The following is a 23494-nucleotide window of genomic DNA, read 5'->3' on the forward strand; positions in this document are numbered from 1 at the left end:
ACCCCAGCAATCACCAAGGCTCTTTTAGGGGAGTTCAGCGAGAGGTTAGAGCTGTTTCATTCAGTACTAAGATGCTGTTTGCTCTGCTGTTATAGACGATGCAGAACAATGACGATTAGAACTGCCAGCGCCTCATCGCAAACCAAGGCAGTAGCACCTTGCGGTAGTGTTGATCATTGTATTTGCTGGTATATACGCAAAAGTTTAAAAGAAGAGTCGTTTTTCTTAAGAATGTCCTTAAGGAAACAGTAAAAATTAATTATATCTCAACCCCAAGTATATATCTTTTTAATATTCTGTGTAACAAAACAAAGTGTGCATAAAGCACTTCTGTTTCATGCTAAAGTAGGATGTGTGATTGTTCAAATTTTGAGCTGAACTAGCAATTTTTCAGGAAGAATCTTATTTACTTGAAAGAACACTTGACAAACTATGCTTATTCAGACTTAGATATTTGGCAGATATTTTCGCAAAAATGAATAAAGTGAGCCTGTCACTCCAAAGAAAACATTGACAATATTTGTTGCCAATAATAAAAGTGGAGCTTTTAGGTAAAAATTAGATTTTGGAAAACATGTATATGCCATCATGAGCTTGATGGGTCCCAATTCTTGAAGACTTCCCTCCCCTTTTTTTTATTGTGTATAGTATTAGTTTCAGGTATATAATATAGTGATTCAGCATTTCTCTGTATTACAAATTGATCAACACAACAAGCCTAATAACCATCTATTACCGTACAAATTATTTCAATACCATTGACTATAACCCTTATGCTGTACATCGTAGCCCCATATTTTATAACTAAAATAAGAAGTTCATGCCTCTTAATCCCCTTAACCTATTTCACTTAACTTCTCCACCCCCTTCCCCTCTGGCAGCCTCCCGTTTGTTCTCTGTGTCTGTGAGTCTGTTTCTGTATTGTTTTGTTTGTTCATTTTTTTTTTTTAGATTCCACGTATAAGTGAAATAATATGTTATTTGTCTTTGAGTTTCCATGTCTGATTTATTTTATTTAACATTGTACCCTCTAGGTCTATCCACGTTAATGCTAATGACATAATTTCATTTTTTCATGACTGAGTAGTATTCTATTTCATTCCATTGATCCGTGTGTCTATTTTTATGCCAGTATCATAGTTTTCATCGCTACAGCTTTGTAGTACAGTTTGAAATCAGGTTGTGTGATACCTCCAGCTCCGTTCTTGTTTCTCGTGATTGCTTTGGCTTTTCTGGGACTTCTGTGGTTCTATACAAATTTTAGGGTTATCTGTTCTAGTCTCGAGAAAAATTTTGAGAAGGGTTACATTGAATCTGTAGATTGCTCTCAGTAGTAATATTTTTTAATGATATTAATTCTTCCAATCTATGAACAGAGAGTATGTTTTCATTTACTTGTATCTTTGATTTCTTTCCTCAATTTCTTATAGTTTTCCAAGAACAGGTCTTTTAACCTCTTGGTTACATTTAACCCTAGGTATTTTATACTTTTTGATGTAAATGAAATTGTTTTCTTCATTTCTCTTCATGATAGTTTGTTATTTGTGTACAGAAATGTATGTGATTCTGTATATTGATTTTGCATCTTGCAACTTTATTCATATATTAGTTCTGATAGTTTTTTGATGGAGGCTTTAGGGTTCTCTATGTATAGTATCATATCATCTGCAAATAGTGGGTTTTTTTCTCCCTTTCCTATTTAAATGTCTTTAAACCCTTTTTCTTTGTAATTGCTGTGGCTAGGACTTCTAGTACTGTGTTGAATAAAAGTGGCAAAAACAGATCTCCTTGTCTTGATTCTGATCTTTGAGCGGTCTCACCGTTGAGTATCAGGTTAGCTGTAGTTTTGTCATAGATGATATTTATGATGTTGAGATATTTTACCTCTATATGTTCTCTGTCTCGCTCTTCTCCTGGGACCTCTCTAATGCGAATGGTAGTATGCCTGATGTCCCAGAGGTCCCTTAAACTAATCTCTTTTAAAAATTCTTATTTCTTTTTTCCTGTTCTCGTTGGATGATTTCCAATTCCTCATCTTCCAGACTGCTGATCTGTTCTGCATCTTTTAATCTGTTGTTGATCCTCTTAGTGTGTATTCTCATATCAGTTGTTGTAATCTTTCATTCTGATTGGTTCTTTTTTATATTTTTGTTGAAGTTCTCATTTTGCTGAGTTCATCAGTCTTCTCCTGAGTTTAGTAAGCATCTTTATGAGTATTACTTTGAATTGTTTTCTTCTATATTGCTTAGCTCCACTTTATTTAGTTCTTTTTCTGGAGTTTTGTCTTGTTTCATTTAGAAAGTATCCCTTTTCCTCCTCACTTTGCCTAACTCTATGTGTTTGCTTCTGTGTATTAGATCAGCTCCGTATCCCAGCCTTTAAAGAGTGACCTTACGTGGAAGGTTTCCGTGCGGCTCAGTGGCACCGTTCCCAGCAGAGCCACTTGTACTGAGGTTTTCCCTGTTTGGGCTGTGCTCATTCTCTTATTGTGGTTGGGCCACAGTTGCTGTGGGCACACTGGTTGGGGGAGCTGGCACCAGGCCTGGCTTGGTTGTGACTGCTGCAGATGTGCTGTGGATGGGGATAACCTCCAAGGGGGAGCTCCTTTGAGAGCAGTGCTGATGCTGGCCAAGATGTCCCACCAGGTCATTTGGCGTAAGAGCCACTTTGGAAGGGCATTGGTGCAGCTCATGCCACCCGTTTGGTGGGGCAGTCATGGAGTGGCTTTTGAGGGGTCTGCTGATCCTCAGGGGAATGTTGGGGTGGAAGTATGCCCTATCAGCCAGGTTGATTGAAAGTAACAGAAATGGTGCCCACCAGTTGTGGGCCAGCTAGGTGGCAGAAGAGTTAAAGATAAATAAATAAAAATGTGACCACAAGTGCTTCTGCCACTGGAGAAAGTTCTGCCAGATCCCTGCCCTCCAGCGTACATCCTAATAGTAGCCAATATTGGTCATCTCCTTCTTTATGGCTCAGGTATTTTTCAAGCTATTGCCTCTGCATTGAGACCTGGAGCGAATTTGTACATGAGCAGTATTTCAGTTTCCCACTGCCTTTTGGCTTTCCCTGCCCTAAGCCCTGCTGATTTTCAAAGCCAGAAATTATGGAAGTTTGTCTTCCCCATGCAAGTACATTAGGCTGGGGAGCCTGATGGGGGCTTGGACCCTCACTCCCTAGTGCGGACCTCAATAGTTGTGATATCCCTCCCACTTATTAGTGGCCTTAGCAGGGGTGCATGTTCTGCCCTCTTCCCCTTCCCCATATGGCCTTTTCTTTATATCCTTAGTTGTAGAAAATCTGTTCTGCTAGTCCTTAGGTCATTCTCAGAGATAGTTGTTCTATATTTAGTTGTAGTTTGGTGTGTCTGTGGGAGGAGGTGAGCTCAGGATTATCCTTCTCCTCCATCTTGATCTGAACCTTAAAGGCTTTTTTATGAGATAAGTGGTGATGTTAACAAGTATACTTTTTTTTATATTGTGTGATGAAATGTGTTAGCATTTGAAAAATCTGCATAATTGAGTAAACATATATTCTTTCAAATCACCACTATTTGCTGCTGCAAAATGATATACGAATTTTAATGGAGCAAAATAAAAAATTTCATTTGGTTTATACCATTAACCCTTAGGAAACTTCTATTTGTTGAGTTTTGGCATAGCATCAAACAATCATCACAATTATCTGAAAAAACTATGAAAATACATCTCCTTTTTCTAGCTACTTACATGTGAGAGGCCGGATTTCTTCATATGCTTCAACCAGAACAGTTGGATTCCTCAACCAGCTGACTTTTATTAAGCCGGCGAGTTTTTCAAAATGTAAAATAAGCTGATTTTTCTCACTAATTTTTTGTTTGTTTTGGAACAAAACTTTCCCTCTAAAAAAAAGCTTTCCCTCTAAAAGCTTCTGCTAACATGTCTTTAAGATTTTTATTATTTAAAATGAGTAAATACATATCTTAAATTTCTCTTTTAATTTCAAATACACTGTTAATATAAAACCCATATACACAATACCTCTGTGGGGTCCTCAGTGAGTTTTAAGTGTATAAAGTGTTCCTAAGACTAAAAAGTTCGGTAATTGCAGTTTTAACCCAAACAGATGCTTTCTTATAATGTTGAGAGTTTTAGAACTTCTTTGTATGTATAAAGAGGAGTGGGAGTCATAAATATTTGGAGCTTTTATTGTTGGACTAATTATGTAATAGAATTAATGGTTTTTGTTGAGGATTGGCTCTGCTTTAAAGCCATTTCTAATAACCAAGTCATTTCTCACTTATTATGAATGAAATAAGCTAAGCTGGGAAGGTAGACTAGAGTGAAATAAAATCTACCCATCTCTTGAACACATTCTTTGCTGTTTAATGAAAATTTCTAGTCTTTATTTAGCAATTCAGTCTATAAAGTACATTCACACTCAATTAATTTTCACTAGCAATCTTTTATTGTTATCCTCAATTTACAAATGAGGCAAAGAAGTTGTAATTATCTAAAAATTATATGGCCAGAAATTTGTAGAATCACACATAACAAACAAGAGAGCATGCCACAGAAGGAAGAACATGTTCTTCGGGATTAGAAGCTTAATTTGAATCTACGTCCATTGGTTACGAGCTGCAGCTTTGTGTCCAGTAACATTTAAGTGAGCGGCTGTGTTTTCCCTTCTGAAAAATGGGCAATATAATACCTACATCATCAAACAGTTATGAGAATTAAACTGGATAATATACATCAAATACTCTGTGGAAGATTCGCAAGAAATGATAGCTAATATTGAGTTGGTCAAAAAGTTCATTTGAGTTTTTCTGTAACATCTTACAGAAAAACCCGCACAAGCTTTTTGGCCAACTGAATATTATGTTATCTAGTCATGCCTGCTACCAAAAATTAGTTCTTTTTTAGGGCTCTCTTGTGAGTGCTGGAAAGGATCCTTGTCATGACTTGCTGGTAACTGGACTCTTGTACTCTTTATAAATGTAAAAAATGTGTGGATCATATTGGTTGCTTTTAAACTCAGTAAGTTAAGTGAGAAAGGCCATAGGTGAGAAAGAAGACCATGATTAACTTATTTTGTGAAACCTTTTTGTAGGTGAGTTCCGGAAAAGGCTGGAAGAAAAGGAAGCTCTGGTAAACCAACTTTCCAGGGAAAAGAGTATCTTCACTCTGCAGATTCAAGACCTGAAAGGCCAACTGGAAGAAGAAACCAAAGTAATGCATCTATTATTTCCCACCAGGCATTTCACTGTATGTTAAAAAAAAAAAAAAAAGAAGTGCTTGCTAGGTTGGCTTGAATATCTTCTTATGTAAAAGAAAAGGGGAAAGTGCTCTAGAAGTTAAGGGGGAAAAGACCTGTTGGATCTTGGATGTGCTGAGAAAGGCTCTGATCACTGAAGGATCATCCTCAATAATTCAAACTGCTTTTCTAGTTTGTCAGATTTAGAGCAAGGAAAGTATGTGTTTCCATTTTGCATTATTACTTGAACAGAACGTCAGCAAAGTTCTTTATGGATTTCTGATTCTGAATTGCACAAAGAAGGGGAATTAATTAAAAGACCAGGGTAAAATGAATGGGACTGGATTCATTCAATATTACTTTTAAATTGTCAAATGAATTATAGATATTAGTTATTTCTTCCCAAGAGAATATATAATGTTGCTAGTAGGTGACCTCAGTGAATGTGATTCTTTAATGTTAAAGCGTAGTGACTAAAATGAGGGATGGATTCTTTGAGCCCTGGTATTCAAGTCTATTCTTATTTCATATTCAAGGCATCTTCTAAGACCCCAAAGGACTTTACTTGTGTATAATCTTACTGCAAGGCATCTACTCCAAGGGTAAAAGTCATTGACCCTGCAGACTTCTCTTTTTAAATGTTTTCTTTTATCCCCCACGTTCTCCTCATTTTCTATATTAGATGTACATTTAAAAATTACTGCCATGATTCATGCTTCAGACGTCACGCCGGATGCTTCTTTCATGCCATCGAAACCTTCATATGTTAATTCATATGAAACTGGTAGAACTATTGTTTCTTTACATGAAGTAACCAAGGCTCTGAGAAGACAAATAACTCATCCAAGGCCATGTAGCTAGTAGTAGACTGTGTAGGAAGTTTAGCAGGTTCTGAAATGTCTAGATTTGTAGTTTAGAAGATCCATCTGGCTGACTCCTCTGGTATGCCAGGCCCCCTTTCTCAGTCCGGGCCTCCTTCTGTGACCCTACCCCCTATAGCTGCATCGCGCAGTTACTCACCTCTAATCACCCTGACTGACTCACTGCCTCTTAAATAAGCCGCCACCATTAGGACTGTCCCCACTGTTTGAAGGCCCTTCTTGGAGGCCTTTGGGGGATGATGAGAAAAAGCCAAACGTGTGTCGTCATGTCAGTCTGTTTTATGATCTCAGTGCTGTCAGCAATTTATTCATTTTTGCACATACTTGTTTTCACGTATCCTCCTCCATTTAGGTTCTTTGGACAAAGACTTTGTCTCCGTTTTGCTTACTTTGGTTAACACTGTTGCTTAGAACAGGTGTTCACTGAATCTATATTAAATGAGAGGAAGGATCACAGTTTGAAGCCAGGTTTCCCAGATTCCAGTCCCCGTGTCGTCCTTGGTGTTAGTTGCCGAGTCATGTCTGACTCTCTCTGACCCCAAGGACTGTACCCTGCCAGGCTCCTCTGTCCGTGGGGTTTCCCAGGCAAAAACACTACAGTGGGTTGCCATTCCCTTCCCCATGGAATCTTCCTGACCCAGGGAATGAACCCGGCTCTCCCACATTGCAGGCAGATTCTTTACTGTCTGAGCCGCCAAGGAACTATATATTAATATTATTGCTCCTCATTCAAAGCCCCTCGGTGTTGAGGCTGCCATTAACCAAGCCTTGTGCTTTCAGAGCTGCATCTATCTGAGATGAGGTTTTTTCCTAATTTGTATTAAGGACCCATGAGGTCTGGCAGAGACCCTGCTTCTTCCCACTAGACTAGGTTATCTCTTGGGAATGATGTTGCTAGGTTAATCAAACCATGCTTTAAGTGACAAATAATTATTAGCTCTGTATGGATGTGAGAGTTGGACTATTAAGAAAGCTGAGCGCCAAAGAATTGATGCTTTTGAATTGTGGCGCTGGAGAAGACTCTTGAGAGTCCCTTGGACTGCAAGGAGATCCAGCCAGTCAATCCTAATGGACATCAGTCCTGGGTGTTCATTGGAAGGACTGATGTTGAAGCTGAAACTCCAATACTTTGGCCACCTGATGTGAAGAGCTAACTCATTTGAAAAGACCCTGATGCTGGAAGGGATTGAAGGCAGGAGGAGAAGGGGACAATAGAGGATGAGATGGTTGGATGACATCACTGACTCAATGGATATGGGTTTCGATGGACTCAGGGAGTTGGTGATAGACAGGGAGGCCTGGCGTGCTGCGGTTCATGGGGTCGCAAAGAGTTGGACACGACTGAGCAACTGAACTGAACTGACACTCCAGTTGCCACTGGACTGTCACATACAGAAGCCACATATAGAAGCCACTACTATACTACAGGTGGCTACCTGAATTTAAATTGACATTAATTAGAATTAAATAAAATTGAAATTCAGTCGGGCACATTTTGAGTGTTTAACAGCCATGTGACTAGTGGGTTACCATATTGGACAATATATATATAGAATATTTTCATCACTACAGAAACTTCTATTGGATAGTACTGTTTTAAAGTAATACAGATTTTAGAGATTTGCATGTGAAAGAAAAGGCTTTGTTTTCTTTATCAATGGAATGAAAAGGCTAGACTAAACTCAGTGGTCCTTTCTAGTCCAAACAAGACCAGTGTATATTGCTAAATATAAACCTTACTACCTAAGTGATAGTGAGTGTTCTTGCTACCTTTGCAGGCTGCACTATTTCTAGAACTCCAGACCTGTCTCTTATTGAAGCCCACACTGTCAGGCTGGCATTTCCCTAAATAGAACTCTCTTCCTTGTTTCAATGGCAGCAATTAGATACTCTCTCCTTTCTCTCCTTGTCCCAAATTCTCTCCCTAGTATTAACTAACTAGGTTCAGGTTCAGCTTGCGTTTGTGGCAGGTGGTTATTAACCTTATCTCAGAAAGATGATGTCACCTCTGAAGCTTTCATCACTAATGGTGGCGGTGCCTGTTTACACCTGCGTGTGTCCCCCGCAGTCACAGAGCGCCCTGGCCCAGGCCGTGAAGTCGGCCAGACGTGACTGTGACCTTCTGCGAGAGCAGTACGAGGAAGAGCAGGCGGCCAAGGCCGAGCTGCTGCAGGCCCTGCTCAGAGGCGACGCCGAAACGGTGAAGTGGAGGGCCAAGTGCGAGGACGACGCCAGCCGGCACGCCGAGGACTTGGAGAATGCCAAGTGAGTGGGGCCGGGCTGCCCTGACCCTGGAGCCAGTCACGCAGAGGACTCTGAGAATGGTGGCTCTGTCTTCAAGGCTTCACACGTGCCCTTAGCAAGTCCTTACCCACCGCGTAAATACGCCCAAGACCAAAGCTGAAACAGCCACTGCTGGTCAGAAGCACGTACTCTAGAGAGGTTCAAAATTTAACATTATAATACAGAGTGACAAACATCAGAGAGAGATCCTGGGGGGAGAGGAGGTTCTTTCCAGAGAAATACAAGAGACGTCTTCACAGATGCCACTGAGATGTGGTCTGAAAACAGGCTAGCATGTAAAATCCTGGGTTTCGTTTGGAACACCAGAATAATGGGGTCCACGTCGGTATACATCTCCACACACTAAAGTTATCAAAAAATGTCTCTGGCCTACACCTTGTAGACTACAAAGTCGTCTGTGAAGATGGACAGGGGCAGCTGGAAATGTGTTAGGATCCGTCATCCTGTCTATGGGACAAAGGTTCCTTTGAAAAGAAATCGCCTTTGGGCCACCTCTAAGGTTAGGACATGGGTTTTATAGCCAACGCGACACAAAGGCTTTAGAAGTTCTGGGAACTACAGAAGTTTGGGGCCTACATGAATTAAGACTCAGTCCCAGGATGTGGTTCTAAAGCTTTTTGCTCAGAGGTCAAAGAACTGTGTGTCTTTGAGAGACAGTGTCAAACCAGCATTAAAGGTTGACTCAAAACAGTATGTTCCTGGCTTGGTAGCTTGGCAAAAATCCAGGGCAGATCAGTACGTTTCTCTTTAGTGTCAACCAAATACATTATTTTTCAGTTCTTCACCTAAACCTTTGCAAGACATTGCTTTCCATGTGCGAACAGCTGTTCTGGTACTGACGGGGGGTACCAAGAGATCTGTCTCTGGCCACAACAGCTTAAAAAGGGCTTTGTAACGACAGATACTAAAAACACCCATGGTAAATGTGTTAAAACTCGGCACCACATAAAAGTGGGCCTTGAACTGAAATGGCTCCTCATCTCCGAAATATGGCATTTGCTTCTAAGGTTAAGACTTTTTTTTCGTAATTGAAGAATTCCAGTGAAAGTGTCTACCAGTCATTCTGTTTGAAGGTTTCTAAGAGAGAGTCAGAAAAGAGAGAAAGTATGTGGGTTACTTATGACCACATGGATTTGTTTGAACTAACAAATCATGGTCTTTTAGTCCATAACAACTAGAGAGAAATGGCAAATGTGATTATATCTGAAGACTTTTTTTTGCTTTAAACTTAAACATCAAATAAATAAAGCATTGTCTCTATTATGCTTTGCCTCTAAATCCCCTCAGGGAGGTGGAATTACAAAAAAAAAAAAATCTAGGATTGTATTTTTTTGTTTTAAATTGGAAAGTTGAAGACCTGTCTGCTTAGATTTCCAGGCTTGGGTTCACAGGATGAGTTCGTTTAGTGGAATCAAGCTCCCCCGTGAGCCTGTTTAGTGCCTCGGAGCTCTGAGTTTCCCCGAGGAGAAGGATTTGAGTTCTTCTTCTCCCACACCTTTTTGCATATTCTAAGCAACCATGTAGGTGCTTGTGCCTGGCAAGTTAAGGAGCAAGAGGGCAGCTGGCAGTACATGTAGAAAGACATTATCAGTCAAATGAAGGTGATCAGTTGTCCGGTTCGCCCTGGATTTGCCTCATCTGAGCCCTGATAACCCCGTGTCCTGGTACAACCCCAGTCCTTCAGCACTTGGTCACCCAAAGTAAAACTCCTGTCTTCTGGTTCCAGTTAAGCATTTCTAAAGTAGCTAACATATGTGTAATTATTTTACAAGGTTCTTGTTGTAGGCAGGATAGAACATCAGAATCTCCTATTTTTTATCCAGCTTTATAGAAATACGATTGACATATGCCATTGTGTAGGGGGTACAGTTAAGGTGTACAGTATAATAACTTGAAACATGCACATATGGTGAAGTCTTCACCACAGTACGGTTGGCTAACAACTCCTTTACCCCACAGAATTACCATTTTGCTGTTGCTGTTATGGTGAGAAAATTAAAGCTCTAGTCTCCTAGCAGCTCTCACATGTATGATACAGTATTATCAGCAAGTCACCATGCAGTACATCAGAGTCTTTTCTTAACAGTTAAGAAGAATGAAGCAAAGACATGGAGGGACTATGGCTAGAAAGCCAGTGAGCACGGATTAGTTGTTAGAGCCCAGGTCCTTCCTGGACACTGAGCACAGATTGGCTTTTACAGGATTCTACCCAAAGGGGGCTTTAGTTATGTGGCACACATTAATTCCTGAGGACCATTTTCTGTCTAATAACAGTAGATTGGAAAAAGCTTTGGTACATACAGTACCTTTCATCTAAGAGGTGTGATGAATGAGTAAGAATGGAACTACCAATGTCCCTGCAGGAGACGTGAACAAGAGAACACTGCATCCATTAGGGAGCAGAAGGGCCCTGCATTGTAAGTGTGGTGGGAGGGAAGCATTTTAGTAAGCTGCTCCCCCTCAGAGTATGCTGAAGGGAGGACAGACAGAGGCTCAAGTACTCCCAGCAGCAGCGCGACCTGGTAAGTGAGCATACCGCTGGGATGGAGTGGGTATATGCAGTGGGGAAGAGGAGCCCAGTTGGAGAAGAAATTCAGAGAAGGGAGAATGTGGGAATGTTTAAAAGTCACATGATGGGGGAGACAGTGAGCAGGAGAGAGCTGAAGAAGGCTCCTTGCAAGCGAGGTAGTCAAGGAACTCTTTAGAAACTAGACGTGCCTGAAACTTTTAAGAGTTGCTTACTGCTGGGCGCTCAGTACCATCTTCCTCTTATTCCCGTCTCTTGTTCTGGATGATGTCTGTATTGCTTATTTAAGGTTCAGGGGAAGCAGATACAGGGATTCTGAGTGTCAAGTCCAGGTTGCCAGAGGGTGCGGGAACGTAAAGAACCTGTGGCCACAGGAGCCAGAGGGTGCCCGTTAGCAGACATCTGGCTTCTACAGAACAGGGAGGTCTTTTTCAGACAGAAGTTACCTCCCTTCGTGCTGTGAAGCCACCCTTGGGGGCTCGCCTGTTTGAACGGCAGCGCTGTGCTTAACAGGGACACAGAGGACAAGCTGTGGCCTCACTCGCCCTTCGGGCCTCCTCTTCGCAGGAAGAAGCTGGCCCTCCGGTTGCAGGAGGCTGCGGAGGCCATGGGGGCAGCCAATGCCAGAAACGCCTCCCTGGAGAGGGCCAGGCTCCGCCTGCAGCTTGAGCTCGGGGACACCCTGTCTGACCTGGGGCAGGCGCGGTCCGCGGCGGCCGCGCTCAGCCAGAAGCAGCAGCAGTTTGACCAGCGCCTGGACGGCTGGAGGCGGAAGCACGAGGAGGCCCAGGCGCTGCTGGAGGCCTCGCGGAAGGAGGCCCGCGCCCTTGGCATGCAGCTCCTGGAGCTCAGGCACAGCCTCGAGGAGGGCGCCGCGGGCCAGGAGGCGCTGCGGCGGGAGAACCAGCAGCTGAAAGGTGCGTTGTGCGGAGATGCCCGGGGGCTCGGGGGCGCGCTCGGGCCGCCTCCGGCATAGACGGCCGAGCATCCTCACAGCGCTGCTCGGTCTTAACGTGACCATTCCTAACACTGCCTTGGGATTTTTTTTTTTAAACAACAGATACTATTTTCATTACCTGAGTTCTAAAAATAAGACTACATTCTCACCTTCAGCCCCAGTTCCCTGCAGTAAAGTAAGCGTATTAAGAATCTCTTTATATCTCTAGCCTTACCAAGATTTTCCATGCATATATGCAGGCAAGTATTTTTTTTTTTTACTTAAATTGCAGATTATTCTGTACCTTTTAAAAATTTGTTAATATATGTTCTCATTTAACAAATACTTCAAAAACCCACCCTGTCTTCCAGGCACTGTTCTTTATACAAGTATTCATTATTTAAGTCTCAGAACAATGAGTTAGTTTCTCTGTCTGTAAAACGGTGATTAGATTGAGTCATTTAAGGTTACGAACTTGGCCAAATTCACATTTGCTAAGTAGCTGATCAGAGATTTGAGCCCAGCAGCTTGATACTGGCACACACATACCTAACTATGGGCTTTGCCACCTCGCCTGTACCTGGAGGCCTACCACGTGACTGTCATTACCGACAGAGTGTTTATGATAATTAACACATTTCAGTAGACCGTGTTCATTTCAGATGCAGTTTTCCACAATTATAAATAATTCTGTGTTGTACATCCCTGTACATATATTTGTGGACATGTACACATATTTCAGTAGGGTAAAGTCCTAGAAATGAAATTGCTGGGTTAAAGAAATGAATTTTTAGATTTTAAAATACTGCCCAGCAGCCCTTCAAAGAGGACTGCCAATTTATAGCAGCGCCAACAGTGACATGTGTTATAATCCTGAGGTGCCCTGGGAATAAGTTCATTACTTTCGGAGACATAAATAAAACCTGCTTTCTCTGTTGATCTGTACAGTCCATGATCAGTTCACTGGCTGGGCCTGTGAGGGGTGCTGGAACAGTTAGAAAACTTTGATGGTGTCAGAAGCACCCAGAGGGCTTGTTAAAACCCAGTTGGCTAGGCCCCTCCCTCAGAGTTTGTGATCCAGTGAGTCTAGGAGGGGGTCTGAGAATTTGTATTTCTAGTAAGTTCCCAGAAATACAAATGGAGACCTCACTTGGTCTGCGGTGGAGCTTGGGCAGAATTGTTTTTCAGAAGCTTTCCAAGTAATTCTAAGATGTGATCAAGAGTAGAGAATCACTGCCTTGAGTTTTCTCTTGGGAGCCTGTCTTCTGGACAGGCTATATCAGACCAGAATCTGTTATTCACATGAGAATTATCATCTAATGGTTTTGTAACTTAAAAATTCTTGTCCCATCCTGGCATAAGCTAGGTATCCTCAGAGCCAGAGAAGCAGTCGGCCTCTTGAATGCCTTCCACTGCCTCTGGACTGTGGGTAATTCCCAGAGCACCTGGCCCTGCTCTGCTCCTCTGAGGTTCCAGAGGCTTCCTTGCTGAAAAGGCAGGGCCGACAGTGTGCGGTGGTGGAGGTTTTACCGCTTCTGGATGCCTTGCTCTGTCAAAGGCTTGTGTCCATGAGAGGCTGAGTGCGCTGGCTGCTGAGAGACAGTGACACGCTGTAGGTTCCCGTCCTGGCGTCGCCTCCGCTGTCGCAGCAGCCACCGTCACCGGTGGTGATAGCCAGGCTCTTCCACTGGAACCGCGATTCCAGGTCTGTGTCCTAGAGCCCACCGGCAGTAGCTGGTGAGGCTCTGACAAGTGGGTTGGCATGTGCAGTTGCACAGATTGCTTGATGCAAATACTCTAAGAAGCAGCCTTCTCACCACTGGTTGTAGGCGACTTTCTGGCAGATTCTAAAATATGATTGAAATATTTTGAATGATCGAAATATTGAAATATGATTCAATATTTTCAATATACTGAAAAGGGATTCATTTTTTCCAATTCAAACAAAGATCCCCCAGGGCCTGCAGTGGCCTTGTCATCAAGTTACCAAGGATGGCATGAACCAGGGTCCCAGCTGGCCTTCCAGAACAGTCTGCTGTACCTGATATCGTGGGTCTGAGACTGGTTCCTTTCACTGACTTTGTCTTTCTTTCCTCTCCAGAGGAGATTTCTAATCTGACAAATCAGGTGAGAGAAGGAAAGAAGAACTTAAGTAAAATGGAAAAGGTCAAGAAACAGATTGAGCAAGAAAAGACTGAAGTTCAGATGGCGCTGGAAGAGGCTGAGGTATTACCTCTGGGAGCAAAGAAGGCTTCTATCCTTGTGACAGTGCAGAAGATCTGCATTCTAATACCACCACCACCACAATGGCACTTAAGGCTTAGCTGTATGCTTGGAACCATGCCAAGTGCTTTGAATGCACTATGTTATGTAATCACCCTAGCAGACTGTTGTTCTCGTTGTGTAAATGAGGAAATTGAGGCTCAGAGAAGAGGATAAACAATTGTGATGAAGACTCTTGACTGTGAGGAAAACAGGAATCGCGTGTAGCTTGTTCCCTGACTTTTCCCCAGTACCTAGGCCCTTGTTGCTCTAAATGTGGTTTAGGTGCCAGTTGCATGGGCATCACTGGGGAGTTTGTTAGAAATTCAGACTCTCAGCCCTCTCTCCAGCTCTGTTGAATCAGAATCTGCATTTAAACAAGATTCCTGGGTGGTTCATATTTACCCTAACATTTGAGAGGCACTGGACTAGAACATTGCCTGGTGTATAGGAGAAGTTCAATAAATATTTGTTCGATGTTTCATAACTAAATATCCTCATACCTGACCCTCTCTTTAAATGAAATCAGTCAAAACCTTTGTTTGTTTTTCCCCAAAAAGCTTTGAGTGGTTTTAAAAATGAACTCAAAGCAGTGCTCTCATTTGCTTTGTGCTCATTTGTTGCTGAAAGCTTATCTTTGTGCAGATTGTGTGATAGCAGTGTTTTCAGTGTTAAGGATTAAAAGTTCAGGAAGAATGTCTGGTATTCCTAGGCACGTGCTAGCTAGTGATTGAAAGGACCCCTGAGAAAACCTGTTTGCCAGAGAGGCTGAACTCAGAAGGAAGTTATCCTGTCATGGTCATTAAGTAGTTAACAGGGCCTACAAAGCTTCTGTTCTCACAGTTGAACTGCATTTTCTTGACCCACCCTTTGACCAAGCGCCAGGTAGCATTCAAAATGCAGGCCTCATCCACTTACCTTCCAACAGAGACCATCAGTTTTAAAAAGGCGTAGCAGCCAGTTTCAGGCGCAGGCCTTTTGAAAGGTGCTGTAATGAAAAAACGAGACCCCAAAGGATTGCTCTATGTCAAGCAATGTCAGTTTATCTCACCATCACATTTCTGTAAGAAATCTGCCAGGCAGAGATGTCAGCTGGATGGCTCTTGAGAGAACACTTGCCTCTTTACGCAAATTGTTTTCTGAGATCTACATTTTGTGTAGAATCCTTCCAGCTGGCAGGGTGGTGTCCCCTGATAAAGCAGTTGAAATTTGATTCTTTACTTGTTTCCTTTGGTTCTCCAGCCACCTTGGCTAGGAACTTTCTAAAGCCACTACCTCAACCCCCAAAAGTAACTTTGACAGTAGAAATTTCAAGCAACATGAGAAGCCAACGACAGCTGTGAGGGCAGGGTTAATTTTAGTCCTGTATGACATGTAGAAGTCTTTTTCATTAAATTGACTGGCACAATGAAGGGAGATGGTTCAGGCCACAGCGTTCATACCGTTTAGTAGCACTAGATGGCGTTATATTCTATTCACATTTTCTCAAGTTTTGTCTTCACCTGCACCCATGAATACTTCATCAACTTGGACATGTATTTGTAAAACTGGGTTATTTATTTTTCTGGGTGAGCCTTAATGAAAAACATTATCAGATTTATTTTTGAAGTTACAAAGCTCAAACTATCGCAGGTCACCTTCAAAGATTCACTTTCTCAGTGCATGCAAAAGGGTTAGAGGTGACCGTTGCCCCTGGAAGGAAGGGCACCATTCCCTCAGAGGAAATTGCTATCCAAGCATTTTTAAAATTTTCTTTTATATTGGAGTTGGTACTGAGAGAACAGCAGCAAAGCTGTAAGCCATATTAAATTCCCAACATCTTTCTTATTTTTATTTTGAAGCTGCTACTTGGCTTTACTTTCCACTTTCAATATTATGTGCTGAGCGCTCCTCAGAAGAGGCTGTAAAAGTGACTTCTCCCCTCAGGACTGTCTGACCAGCGGATTGTCGTCACCTCTTGTCCCCTTCATAAGCATCCTCCTCTGTCACCTCCAAGTGTTCCGTTTATTTCTTCTATATGAAATTTTACCTATGGAACAGACTTTCAGATTTAATCAGACCTACCCTCTTCAACTTGAAACACCTCTATAACATTCCTGGAAGTAATTGCCTTGCCTATATTTAACATTCAAAGGAGCAGGAGACCTCCCTGCCTGTCAGAGCAATCCATTTGAAGTCATAGTAATAGCTATGATAATAACGACTCACACCAAGCATTATGTGTCAGGTATACCCCAGTTTCCTTTATTTGAGCACTTTCCTGTTTCTTGCTCCCTGAATCCTTTCAACTTTTTCTCTGTCCCTCTGTGATGTTCAAAATTGAAGTTTCCAGGTAGGAGTTGTCACCTTCCTTGTTTTAGCTTTCATACTTTCATTGATTCATCCTAAAGATGGAACCACTAAAAAAAGTCTAGAGTAATATATTTAAAAATTGAAAGGTAGTCACAGACAAGATTGAAAATTTCTATTTAAAAAAATGTTTGAGATTCTAGTTCTTGAATTACAGCTGAAAGTCCTCTGAATGTCAGAGCTATAAGTAATATGACAGAGAAAGGTAATCACTTGTCCCTCATCCTGTTCCCGTCTTCAGGGACCTGATTTGAACTTCCTAGCAATTCTAAAGAGAGCTCCATTAGTGACACATATTTAGAGAAAAAAATACTTTTGTCCAAAAGTGAGCTTGATTTAATGCTTTTTGTTTGTGTATTTCAGGGAGCTCAGGAGCGTCATGAAAGCAGGGTTCTTCGTTTGCAGCTTGAACTCTCGGAAACTAAAGCGGAACTTGAAAGGAAGCTTTCAGAGAAAGATGAAGAAATGGAAACTTTTAGGTATGTACAGTTATTTTGATGAGCAACAGTTACATATTTCAACATCCTTAACTGAACAAGGATTCATTGTGTGTGGCTACTTTTATAACCTTTGTTGGAATATTAGCTCAGAGACAGCTGGTCTGACCCAACCCTAGACTGTTGCTAGTCAACACAGCACTGTTAGGATAAAAGAATACCTCTAACATGATTACTATTCATGTTTGTGATTTTCTTATTCAAGCAACTTCTGCTTGCGTACAAAACTCAAGATAATACACTAAAAAAAAGCCAAAGTATGTGGACAAGGACTGTGTATACTGCCTGGGTCTCCCAACAACACGCTTCTTTCTTGAGTATTCAAGACACTGACTGATAATGCCGAATAGTGAAGGAAAAGAACCAAAAACAAAAGTGATGCTGGACCTCAAAATTAATGTCAGATCAGAGTGAAGTTTCCACCTCCCCCCGCCTGTACCTGTAGCTATTCATTTGGAGAGGGGCTGAAGCCAAGAGTTAAGCTGCTTATTGAATCCCTGTTGAAGCAGCTGAGTCTTAATAGTCAGGAAACTGAATTAAATAGGAATCCTGGGTTGCAGGATCTTTTCTTAGCTTCCTCATAACAAGCTGATGATTTTAGACATCTCACTTCTTAGCTTCTCAGTGAAGTGAGGGGATGAAAGCAGCCCCATCCATGTCACAGAAGGTGGTGAGGAAGATCAGTAAGCCACTGTTGGCAAAGCACTCACACTCTATAGATCAAAGGCGCCATTATAAACACGTGGAATTAGCTATGATTGTATCATCCATCTGATCTGTTCCCTTAAGTCAGTGCCATATGCCAGCAAGGAAAAGCATTTCTGAGTCTGAGGTTCAACCGGCAATTTGCTTTCAACATGTTTGTTAAACCATTAAGAGAAAGGTTACCATGTTCGGTTAAACTGGCCTCTTCCCCAGAGCCCATCTTCAGACAGAACTCCCATGGGGGTCATCTTTTTAATGAGGGTGTCAAGCCCAATTTGGTGCTCTGCGCTTTGAGTTATCTTTGCTCTCACTCACCGGCACTTTCCTCTGTAGGGCTAACAGCGGGGATGAAATCTGGTCTACTTAAGAGGCTGTGCCTAAAAGACTTTTTTTTTATAAAGGGCAAAAACACTGGACCTTGATATTTGCCCTACTTCCTTCCACGAGGAACAAAAACGAATGTCTCCTTCTACCATTAAAAAAAAAAAAACAAAAAAACTCGTTTCAGGTAACGTCAAACCTGTGCCTATTAATAAACCTAGCTAAGAAAAAATGAATCCTCAGAGAGTCTGCGTCTTGTCAGGTACCTCTGAATGTCATAGAGAGAGCGGTTCACCAATTATAATAATTTTGGTGCAAAGGAAGCTGTAGATCCAAACAGGGCTGGGAGAAGAAAGAATTGGAGATGAGGCAGGAGCTGTCAAGGGGCTGAAAAAAGAAGGGCGGGCTGGAGGGAGGAGTGAGCTCTTCCTGAGTTTTAGTTAATGATTCATAATAACTGTAATAGGTACATCCGGAAAGGAAAGATGAGTATATCTTAACAAAATATCACAAGTACCTTGTAGACCGTTCTGTCTGAGTGCCCCATGCCAGTGGAGATTGGATCAGAAACCCTTGGTTTCATCAGAGGGTCTAATCTGACTTCAGCACTAGGAGAGGAGGGGATCTTAAGAAAATGGAAGAGAACACCAGGGGGAAATACTAGCAAAACATAGGATTTTGAGCAATCAAGCATAAGCCAGGTAAAATCTAGAACTCAGGGGAAATACTGCCTGAGGAAAAGATGAGGCTCAAGGTCCTGTTTCGCATAATCCTTGGATAACTCCATGGAGACTGAAGGAGGCTGAGGACACAGGACTCAGGATGCTGAAGGGACCAGGAGCACAGCAGAGAGACGCAGAGGCAAAGATAAAAACCCTGGTAGAGCTGCACACTCTGGTAACTCATTCTCTGCCTCCCAGCCCACGATTCTTCCATTAGGTGAGGGCTGAGCCCGGCTGGAAGCTTGTTGGGGTGAAAGAAGGAGTGGCTCGTATATGGGTTGTATGTTTCACTTGTTCCATAGTTATTGAGCACTCCATGTTGGCGACATGCTGTGCCTGCTTCTCTAGATAGGGCTTCCCAAACTTTTATGAGTCGATAGGGCTTTTTTGTTTCCTTACAAATGTCGTAAGTAGCAGAGCTAGAGTTAGAGAGGTGATAATGCAGCCACTGATGGAAGCAGGGGCTTTGGTCCTCGCCCTCCTCTACCAGGAAAGCAAGAGTGATGTCCACAGCCAGCTTGAAGGCCAACTGGCGGCTGTGACTGCCGTCTAAGTCAGGCCCTGCTGCAAGGCCCCAGCCGGGGCTGAAAATAAGTTAGGTGTGTGTCCTGAATCTTGCAGGGCTGCTGGCTGTGTCCATCCCCTCCCGACTCAGGGTATTCATGAAAATGCTGAAATGTGTGGGGGCTCCTCAGTGGACCAGAACTGGGGCTGGTGCATTCTGCTCTCCCCAGACACACCCAGAGAGGTGCTGGGGAAGGGGTTTTGGGGAGTGAGGCACCAAGTTTGCCTACGCTATCAAAATGCATTTGTTTGCTTTGCTCTGATCATCTAGGGAAGGGTTGGGCAAGCTTTTTCTTTATGGCATCAGATGGTAAGTATTTTTGGCTGTGTGGACCATAGAGTCTCCCTTGCAGCTACTCAGGTCTGCAACCGTGGCTTGAAGGCAGCCATAGATGATAAGAGATCAAGTGACATGGCCAAATTTGGCCCAGAGCCCATAGTTAGCTCACCCCTGGCCTGTGGCCTCAGGTTCCTAGTAATGATCCATCATCTTTTCCTTCCATGTGGTTCACTCCTCTGAACTCAGTAATACCGAACTTTGCCACATGGTCTTCATCTACACGCACTATCCAACTTAATTTCTTTTATTGTCTGAGTCTCTTCCAGAAGAATATGCTTAAATTTCTTCTCATGTCTAAGTAAAATATTTTAGCACAACTTCAAGATGTAGGATCTCAAACTCAGGCGTGGCATTTAGTTAGCAAAATATCTTGTTAATCATTTTAAGACTGAATTATATGTATTAGAATTAAGGAAAATCTTTCATTTCTGTGATACAGATAAGCAATGTTGCAAGAGAAAAATATTACTGATTGAATTGACAGTTTAAAATCCTTAGCTTTTTCAAAAATTTTTATTCTGATTTTGTTTGCATTTGTTTTCTTTCCTCAAATTATATTTCACATTTTGGGGGGAAAAAGGAACTTTTACCATATTGCCTTGGTCCTGACTGTTTCATTTTTCTTTAAAAATAAATGTATTTGAGGAGTTTTCATTTGAAAGATTTCTTGACTCTGCGTGGAATGTGCTGACTGTTTAGTGGCAATTCTCCAGGCCTGTGTTATATAGAAGCCTCTTAAACCATAGCACTTTCTACTTGTCTGTAGGTACTCATGAAGGTGCATAAACAACTGTGGGAAAAGTACAGTTGAAACATCCATTTTGTCTGCTTAAGTAGATTACATCTCTGTACAGAGGATTTTGACACCAGCCTAGTGACGCTTTAGTGTTCATAAGTAGTCAGTTCAGCAAAGATGAGTTTCCTTGTGTAAGACAGAGCAGCGTCTGCAAGCTTTCCGTGGCGTTGAGTGTGTGTCCCTGTAGTCCTTGTGGGCTAGGGCTGCCGTAACAAAATAGACTGGGTGGCTTAGATAGCAGACATTTATTTTCTCGCATTTCTGGAGGTTGGAGGTTCAAGGTCAAGACGTTCCCCCTGAGACCTCTCTCCTTGGTTTGCTGGATCCTCACATTTTCTTTTCTCGGTGCACACCCATCCCTAAAGCTTTTGTCTGTGTCTGTGTTTCCTGTTCTTCTAAGGACCTCAGGCAGATTGGATTAGGATCACCCCAAGGGCCTCATTTAACTTAATCACCTCTTTAAAGGCCCTGTCTCCAAATACACTCACATTCTGAGGTACTGGCATTTAGGGCTTCAACATATGAGTTTGGTTGGGGTGGGGAGAGAGATGCAATTCAGTAGTAATAGTCTCCAGGGACTTTATGTGCTGGCATCCCTGTGGGATCCTCGTCTGGCTGCCAAATAGAAGCCCAGGATGTAAGGGCAGGCGGGAGAGGCTGACCACAGCGTGCGGAGGCAGAGGAGATGTGCTCATTCTGGGCTCTGGGACTAGAAAGCTTTTTCTCATGCATTTGCATAATTACTTCTGAACGCCCCCTCCATCGATGGGGTGCAAAGCGACACCTCCATCTGTCACCTGGTTGGAAACTCTGACCACACTCACTCCTCTGCAGGCTGTGTCTTCCTGATTGGCCTCAGAGCTTAGAACACAGGCTCAGCGATAAGTCAGTGGAACCTAATTCTGATTCAACATGAGTATGTGTCTGCTATTTGGGCTGATAGACTCTATGAGTATGTCTTGTCTTATCTGTCCAGTGTTAGGCCCTGCTTCATAGGGTGAGCTTAAGAGGGCCTGTGTTCGTTATAACAGTTACGTTGTCCTAACTCACAACCACCCGATCTCAATGACTTAAAAGTGTATTTTACTCCAGTGTGGGGTAGGATGGGGAGTGGGCCACTATTCTTCCAAGTCATTCAAGAACTCAGGTTCCTTCCACCTTTTGATGCCAGATGGTTCACGTGTGGCCGTGAAGTTTGCCATTGGTGGGAAAGAGACAGCACAGGCTGATGAGTAAAAAGTTGTATGTGTGAGTCTTGGAAACACTTTTGCCCCTATCCATTGGTCAGAATTCAGTCACATGGTCCCAGACTTTCTGCAAGAGGGTTGGGAAATTATTTCCCTGGGTTCCCCGTATTTTTTCTTTGTCTTCCTGAACACACATCTATTGTGTAAGCTTCTGGCACTTTGTAAAAATGGTTTCAGCATGGATGTTATAAAGGCATGTTGAAGTAATTCAATATCACACAGCGGTTGGTTTTCTCAGCCTGTCCTTGGTTGTACTCCCAAACTCCTGGAGAAAGATAACCATGCTATTCCAGGAGAATTAGGCGTCACAGGCCACTAGAGCAGGATTGCTGGTGCGGGACTTGTTTCAACCTGGATGACTGTTTCTTGCTGTCTTCAAACATGTTTCACCATTGAAAGTGTTGACTCTTATGCCCATCTGAAAGAGCATCCTTCCTTCAATATTAGCCACTATAGGGAATCCAGATATTTGCCTTAGACTGTCCTTGAGGAGGTCTTAGACAAGGCAAAGTCTGTCCCACCGGAATCTCAAAAAGATTCTAGTGCTTTTCTCCTTTAAATCTTATTTATGTTTATTTTTGGCTATGCTGGGTCTTCCCTGCTGTGCAGGCTTTTGTCCAGTTGCGGCGAGTGGGGACCGCTCTCTAGGCGTGGTGTGCTGGCTTCACACTGTGGTGGCTTCTCTTGTGGCGCGTGGGCCCCAGGACACGGGGGCGTCGGCAGAGGCGGCCCGTGGGCTTTGGGGCTCAGGCGCACCTGTTGTGGTGCACAGGCTTGCTGCCTCTGCATGTGGGATCCTACCAGCCCAGGGATCGAGCCCGTGTCTCCTGCATTGGCAGGCAGATTCTTGACCGCTGAGCCAGTGGGGAAGCCCACTAGTGATTTTCTTGATTTTGGCGGGGAGTTGACGTGGGAAACAGTTGTTCTGATACAATGTACAAATGCTCACTGACCTAAGCCTTCAGCCTCCCTGGTTTCCAAATGAAGACCCTTTATAGACTCATTTTGTTAATTACATAGACTCTGCCTTGAATTTTAAGTTTTTCTCTGATTCCTAAACTATTGTGTGTACACAGCAGGTACCCTTTCTCAACCTGGGTGCATGATTTTCCCCCTGAATGTTATTCTAAAATTAGGAGGAAGCAGCAGAGTGCTATTGACTCCCTGCAGTCAAGTCTGGATTCCGAAGCTCGTTGCAGAATGGAGGCCACTCGGCTGAAGAGGAGCATGGAAGGGGACCTCACTGAGATGGAGCTGCAGCTTAGCTGTGCCAGCCGGCAGGCGTCAGAGGCCACCAAGTCCCTGGGCCAGCTCCAGACCCAGATCAAGGTATTTTCAATTGCCACATGGGGATGAGGCAGGGACGCCTCTGCTTGTGGGAGCAAGCCAGGTAGCAGGTTGTGTTCAACAGTAAAAGTGAGGACCGCAAATCTAGTCCTTCAGGAGACCTTACACTCAGTTGGCTGGCATTGCTATGTGCTTGTGTTTAACTGGTTTGTTACGTTTAACTTCGTTGAGCATGCACACTGAACTCGCAGGGACCCACGCCCAGCCCGAGTTTTCTCTCCAGGACCTGAAGCTGCAGGTGGATGACGGCACACGCCTGAACAGCGAGCTGAAGGAGCAGGTGGCGGTGGCTGAGCGGCGCAGCGCTCTCCTCCAGGCTGAAGTCGAGGAGCTGAGGTCCTTGCAGGAGCAGACAGAGCGCAGTCGCAGGCTGGCGGAGGAGGAGCTCCTGGAAGCCACGGAAAAAGTCAACCTTTTCCATGTCCAGGTGGGACCCGTAAACTCCCCATCAGCCGCCTCAGCT

At 43.2% G+C, this 23494-nt stretch overlaps 1 protein-coding gene across 1 annotated transcript in view; it reads left to right on the forward strand.

The window, feature by feature from the left end:
* MYH15 (myosin heavy chain 15) overlaps positions 1-23494 on the forward strand; it is a 144754-nt gene that overhangs the window by 103723 nt on the left and 17537 nt on the right. The window contains exons 30-36 of the mRNA XM_065913562.1: positions 5089-5207; positions 8182-8378; positions 11512-11861; positions 13983-14107; positions 16856-16971; positions 22821-23013; positions 23255-23458. Of these exons, the coding sequence (XP_065769634.1) occupies positions 5089-5207; positions 8182-8378; positions 11512-11861; positions 13983-14107; positions 16856-16971; positions 22821-23013; positions 23255-23458 (1304 nt within the window). The remainder of the gene's footprint in view (positions 1-5088; positions 5208-8181; positions 8379-11511; positions 11862-13982; positions 14108-16855; positions 16972-22820; positions 23014-23254; positions 23459-23494) is intronic.

Source organism: Muntiacus reevesi, chromosome 21, assembly GCF_963930625.1.
Source record: "Muntiacus reevesi chromosome 21, mMunRee1.1, whole genome shotgun sequence".
Taxonomy (NCBI): Eukaryota; Metazoa; Chordata; class Mammalia; order Artiodactyla; family Cervidae; genus Muntiacus; species Muntiacus reevesi.